Source organism: Pelobates fuscus, chromosome 8 (assembly GCF_036172605.1).
Source record: "Pelobates fuscus isolate aPelFus1 chromosome 8, aPelFus1.pri, whole genome shotgun sequence".
Lineage (NCBI taxonomy): Eukaryota > Metazoa > Chordata > Amphibia > Anura > Pelobatidae > Pelobates > Pelobates fuscus.
The window spans coordinates 72,636,235-72,642,955 of record NC_086324.1 but is presented as its reverse complement, the minus strand read 5'-3'; the positions used below and the strand labels follow the sequence as shown (position 1 = coordinate 72,642,955).

The following is a 6,721-nucleotide window of genomic DNA, read 5'->3' as shown; positions in this document are numbered from 1 at the left end:
AAACTTTTGAAAGGTATCAGCTGTGCGCTGTCATTGGCCGGCACAAAATGGGCGGTAACAACGAACGTGATAGGCCTTCTCCTCTAAAGCGTCTCACGGGTAGCAGGTAACCATAGTAACGCGGGAGGGATCTGCCTTCACTGGGCGGGCCACGAGTCCCGTCTGGTCCAATGAGCGCAGAGTATTAAAAGTTCTTTGAGTGGGCGTGTCCTTGGGCCGAGCACATTCCTAGGATTGGACGTCACGGTGTTTAGTTTGTTCTGATTGGCTGCTCGATTTGGCGGATGAGGCGGGCTCCGGAGCGCCATGTTGGTTGTGTGTGGTGACAGTTAGTAAGAAATAATGGAAGAAGAAGCAGAGCAGCGCAGGAGGAAGGTGCAGGCTGGCAAAGCAAAGGTGAGACTCGTATAGGATTACTGACCACTGGTGTCTGTATATGGGGCAGAGTGCAGGCAGTGAGTGCAGTTACTGTAACTTCACCTCAAGGAGGAACAAAACTTTATACCGGCCAGCTGTGTCCAGGCAACCAGACTCCCAGAACCCTCAGCGCGGAGCTGGGCAATGGTGGGGTCCACACTGAGACCAGACTCCCAGAACCCCTGCTCTGTACCTGGAGAATGGTGGGGTCCACACTGAGACCAGACTCCCAGAACCCCCTGCTCTGTACCTGGAGAATGGTGGGGTCCACACTGAGACCAGACTCCCAGAACCCCCTGCTCTGTACCTGGAGAATGGTGGGGTCCACACTGAGACCAGACTCCCAGAACCTCCTGCTCTTTACCTGGAGAATGGTGGGGTCCACACTGAGACCAAACTCCCAGCACCCCCTGCTCTGTACCTGGAGAATGGTGGGGTCCACACTAAGGCCAGACTCCCACAACCCCCTGCTCTGTACCTGGAGAATGGTGGGGTCCACACTGAGGCCAGACTCCCAGAACCCCCTGCTCTTTACCTGGAGAATGGTGGGGTCCACACTGAGGCCAGACTCCCAGAACCCCCTGCTCTTTACCTGGAGAATGGTGGGGTCCACACTGAGGCCAGACTCCCAGCACCCCCTGCTCTGTACCTGGAGAATGGTGGGGTCCACACTGAGGCCAGACTCCCACAACCCCCTGCTCTGTACCTGGAGAATGGTGGGGTCCACACTGAGACCACACTCCCAGAACCCCCTGCTCTGTACCTGGAGAATGATGGGGTCCACACTGAGACCACACTCCCAGAAACCCCTACTCTGTACCTGGAGAATGGTTTGGTCCACACTGAGGCCAGACTCCCAGAACCTCCTGCTCTGTACCTGGGCAATGGTGGGGTCCACACTAAGACCAGACTCCCAGAACCCCCTGCTCTGTAACTGGAGATTGGTGGGGTCCACACTGAGACCAGACTCCCAGAACCCCCTGCTCTGTAACTGGAGATTGGTGGGGTCCACACTGAGACCAGACTCCCAGAACCCCCCTGCTCTGTACCTGGAGAATGGTGGGGTCCACACTGAGACCAGACTCCCAGCACCCCCTGCTCTGTACCTGGAGAATGGTGGGGTCCACACTGAGACCAGACTCCCAGAACCCCCTGCTCTGTACCTGGAGAATGGTGGGGTCCACACTGAGACCAGACTCCCAGAACCCCCTGCTCTGTACCTGGAGAATGGTGGGGTCCACACTGAGACCAGACTCCCAGAACCTCCTGCTCTTTACCTGGAGAATGGTGGGGTCCACACTGAGACCAAACTCCCAGCACCCCCTGCTCTGTACCTGGAGAATGGTGGGGTCCACACTAAGGCCAGACTCCCACAACCCCCTGCTCTGTACCTGGAGAATGGTGGGGTCCACACTGAGGCCAGACTCCCAGAACCCCCTGCTCTTTACCTGGAGAATGGTGGGGTCCACACTGAGGCCAGACTCCCAGAACCCCCTGCTCTTTACCTGGATAATGGTGGGGTCCACACTGAGACCAGACTCCCAGCACCCCCTGCTCTGTACCTGGAGAATGGTGGGGTCCACACTGAGGCCAGACTCCCACAACCCCCTGCTCTGTACCTGGAGAATGGTGGGGTCCACACTGAGACCACACTCCCAGAACCCCCTGCTCTGTACCTGGAGAATGATGGGGTCCACACTGAGACCACACTCCCAGAACCCCCTACTCTGTACCTGGAGAATGGTTTGGTCCACACTGAGGCCAGACTCCCAGAACCTCCTGCTCTGTACCTGGGCAATGGTGGGGTCCACACTAAGACCAGACTCCCAGAACCCCCTGCTCTGTAACTGGAGATTGGTGGGGTCCACACTGAGACCAGACTCCCAGAACCCCCTGCTCTGTAACTGGAGATTGGTGGGGTCCACACTGAGACCAGACTCCCAGAACCCCCCTGCTCTGTACCTGGAGAATGGTGGGGTCCACACTGAGACCAGACTCCCAGCACCCCCTGCTCTGTACCTGGAGAATGGTGGGGTCCACACTGAGACCAGACTCCCAGCACCCCCTGCTCTGTACCTGGAGAATGGTGGGGTCCACACTGAGGCCAGACTCCCAGAAATCCCTGCTCTGTACCTGGAGAATGGTGGGGTCCACACTGAGACCAGACTCCCAGCACTCCCTGCTCTGTACCTGGAGAATGGTGGGGTCCTCACTGAGACCAGACTCCCAGAATCCTCTGCTCTATACCTGGAGAATGGTGTGGTCCTCACTGAGACCAGACTCCCAGAATCCCTTGCTCTATACCTGGAGAATGGTGGGGTCCACACTGAGACCACACTCCCAGAACCCCCTACTCTGTACCTGGAGAATGGTTTGGTCCACACTGAGGCCAGACTCCCAGAACCCCCTGCTCTGTACCTGGGCAATGGTGGGGTCCACACTAAGACCAGACTCCCAGAACCCCCTGCTCTGTAACTGGAGATTGGTGGGGTCCACACTGAGACCAGACTCCCAGAACCCCCTGCTCTGTAACTGGAGATTGGTGGGGTCCACACTGAGACCAGACTCCCAGAACCCCCTGCTCTGTACCTGGGCAATGGTGGGGTCCACACTGAGACCAGACTCCCAGAACCCCCTGCTCTGTAACTGGAGAATGGTGGGGTCCACACTGAGGCCAGACTCCCAGAACCCCCTGCTCTGTACCTGGAGAATGGTGGGGTCCACACTGAGGCCAGACTCCCAGAACCCCCTGCTCTGTACCTGGAGAATGGTGGGGTCCACACTGAGGCCAGACTCCCAGAACCTCCTGCTCTGTACCTGGAGAATGGTGGGGTCCACACTGAGGCCAGACTCCCAAAACCCCCTGCTCTGTACCTGGGCAATGGTGGGGTCCACACTGAGGCCAGACTCCCAGAACCCCTGCTCTTTAACTGGAGATTGGTGGGGTCCACACTGAGACCAGACTCCCAGAACCCCCTGCTCTGTACCTGGGCAATGGTGGGGTCCACACTGAGGCCAGACTCCCAGAACCCCCTGCTCTGTACCTGGAGAATGGTGGGGTCCACACTGAGGCCAGACTCCCAGAACCCCCTGCTCTGTACCTGGAGAATGGTGGGGTCCACACTGAGGCCAGACTCCCAGAACCCCCTGCTCTGTACCTGGGCAATGGTGGGGTCCACACTGAGGCCAGACTCCCAGAACCCCCTGCTCTGTACCTGGAGAATGGTGGGGTCCACACTGAGGCCAGACTCCCAGAACCCCCTGCTCTGTACCTGGGCAATGGTGGGGTCCACACTGAGGCCAGACTCCCAGAACCCCCTGCTCTGTACCTGGGCAATGGTGGGGTCCACACTGAGGCCAGACTCCCAGAACCCCCTGCTCTGTACCTGGGCAATGGTGGGGTCCACACTGAGGCCAGACTCCCAGAACCCCCTGCTCTGTACCTGGGCAATGGTGGGGTCCACACTGAGGCCAGACTCCCAGAACCCCCTGCTCTGTACCTGGAGAATGGTGGGGTCCACACTGAGGCCAGACTCCCAGAACCCCCTGCTCTGTACCTGGAGAATGGTGGGGTCCACACTGAGGCCAGACTCCCAGAACCCCCTGCTCTGTACCTGGAGAATGGTGGGGTCCACACTGAGGCCAGACTCCCAGAACCCCCTGCTCTGTACCTGGAGAATGGTGGGGTCCACACTGAGGCCAGACTCCCAGAACCCCCTGCTCTGTACCTGGAGAATGGTGGGGTCCACACTGAGGCCAGACTCCCAGAACCCCCTGCTCTGTACCTGGAGAATGGTGGGGTCCACACTGAGGCCAGACTCCCAGAACCCCCTGCTCTGTACCTGGAGAATGGTGGGGTCCACACTGAGGCCAGACTCCCAGAACCCCCTGCTCTGTACCTGGAGAATGGTGGGGTCCACACTGAGGCCAGACTCCCAGAACCCCCTGCTCTGTACCTGGAGAATGGTGGGGTCCACACTGAGGCCAGACTCCCAGAACCCCCTGCTCTGTACCTGGAGAATGGTGGGGTCCACACTGAGGCCAGACTCCCAGAACCCCCTGCTCTGTACCTGGAGAATGGTGGGGTCCACACTGAGGCCAGACTCCCAGAACCCCCTGCTCTGTACCTGGAGAATGGTGGGGTCCACACTGAGGCCTGACTCCCAGAACCCCCTGCTCTGTACCTGGAGAATGGTGGGGTCCACACTGAGGCCAGACTCCCAGAACCCCCTGCTCTGTACCTGGAGAATGGTGGGGTCCACACTGAGGCCAGACTCCCAGAACCCCCTGCTCTGTACCCGGAGAATGGTGGGGTCCTCACTGAGACCTCAACAGGGAATAATAATCTAGACAATAAAACTATTTGAAAATAATTGTTTGTGCTTTGATGCTGCCTCTGTAACCTATATCATTGAGAAGGTGAGCAATTACACGTGGGCACACAAAGGGTAAATACCTTAAGTACTTGCCAACCTAACTCTCTCTACCTGTTGGCAATGTCCCAGTGAAACTAAAATGTTTTGCTTGAGAACAACTGACTTACATATGTTGTGATGTTTTATGAGAGTGTGTTTAAATAACTGTCATTATTTACTTTGCACAGGACTGTTCACTAAAGTGTGAATTGTCAGGAACTCAAAGTGAATTTATTTTTTATTTAAGTGACACTGTAAAATAAAGGAACATGGCATTTTTTTAACTACATTTTTTAGTAGATATACCCACAAAGAAAACATGCACGTATTTTTATCTGCATATCTTATTTTATAACCTCAGCCTGTGCAAGCCCTCACATTGTTACAAGGCACAGACTCTGTGTGCCTAGGAATACTCCAGTCTTCTTGAGAATAATGGCTTTCCAATGCTTCTGAATGAGTTGTAAAAGAGCTCATTGAGAAGAGGAGAAAGCAGGTTGGGCTAGCACAGTGTAACAGGAAGGTGATTCTACCAATCGTAAGTGACTATTTGTATTGAAATCAGCACTTTTATAAACTGTTACAAATACGACTCCAGACACATAAATCACTTGACTTATTTTGTTTGTGGAGTATTTTTGCTTTAACATTATCTGGCAATAATTTTGTCCTCTAATATTTGGACTTTTCTCATACTTACTGAAATTACCAGGTAGACCAGTTGTTCTGAAAGGAACACTGTAGACACCATAGCCTCTCTAACTTATTCAAGTTGTTATGGTGCTTGGAATCAGTGGGCTCCGGTCTCGCATACATGCTTACATTTTACTAACCGTTTAGCAGAGATACTTTTGTCGTCTGTGGCCTGGGCCTTAATGATGAAATGGCGGAGCTATGTCAAGCTTTAGCCAATACAAGGGATAGTGGGCATTAAGAAACTGAGCCTACGTTCCTGGTGTGAATTGGTTTGGTGCATATAGGCTTGGCGGCTGTCAAGAACTGACCCTCTCTGCTAATCAATGAGTTAACTGTCTAGTGGAGCTGGAACCCATGGTCTGCAGGCACCATAACCACTTCAGAAATATGACCACTTCTTCATCAATGTGATATATACCATATTTTTCGCTCCATAAGACTCACCACACCATAAGACGCACCTAGTTTTTAGAGGAGGAAACCCAGAAAAAAATATTTTAAACTATCCCATAGTGTTTTTTACTATGGGAAAGTTTGTTAAGAATATTTTTTTTTCTCCCCTGTCCAATAGTGTTCCTTACCACCCACTCCCCTCTCCTGTCCCATAATGATCTTTAACCCCCCTCCCCCATAGTGATTTTAGCCCCCCCTTCCTCTGTCCCATAGTGATTTTAACCCCTCCTCCCCTGTCTCATAGTGTTCTTTAACCCCCATCCCCTTGTCCAAGTGTTCTTTAACCCCATCCTCCCCTTGTCCAATAGTGTTCTCATCCCATGGTGTTCTCCCATCCTCCCATAGAGTGGTTCCCCCTCCTCCTCCCATAGAGTGGTTCCCCCTCCTCCTCCCATAGAGTGGTTCCCCCTCCTCCTCCCATAGAGTGGTTCCCCCTCCTCCTCCCATAGAGTGGTTCCCCCTCCTCCTCCCATAGAGTGGTTCCCCCTCCTCCTCCCATAGAGTGGTTCCCCCTCCTCCTCCCATAGAGTGGTTCCCCCTCCTCCTCCCATAGAGTGGTTCCCCCTCCTCCTCCCATAGAGTGGTTCCCCCTCCTCCTCCCATAGAGTGGTTCCCCCTCCTCCTCCCATAGAGTGGTTCCCCCTCCTCCTCCCATAGAGTGGTTCCCCCTCCTCCTCCCATAGAGTGGTTCCCCCTCCTCCTCCCATAGAGTGGTTCCCCCTCCTCCTCCCATAGAGTGG

The 6,721-nt window shown here is 54.7% G+C and overlaps 1 protein-coding gene across 4 annotated transcripts in view; it reads left to right on the top strand.

Annotated features, from left to right (window-relative positions):
* Positions 1–319: 319 nt before the first annotated feature.
* PCNT (pericentrin) overlaps positions 320–6,721 on the top strand; it is a 106,231-nt gene continuing 99,829 nt past the window's right edge. For all 4 annotated transcript variants that reach the window (XM_063430042.1, XM_063430041.1, XM_063430040.1 and 1 more), the window contains exon 1: positions 320–396. In XM_063430042.1, the coding sequence (XP_063286112.1) occupies positions 343–396 (54 nt within the window). In that variant the 5' untranslated portion in view covers positions 320–342. The remainder of the gene's footprint in view (positions 397–6,721) is intronic.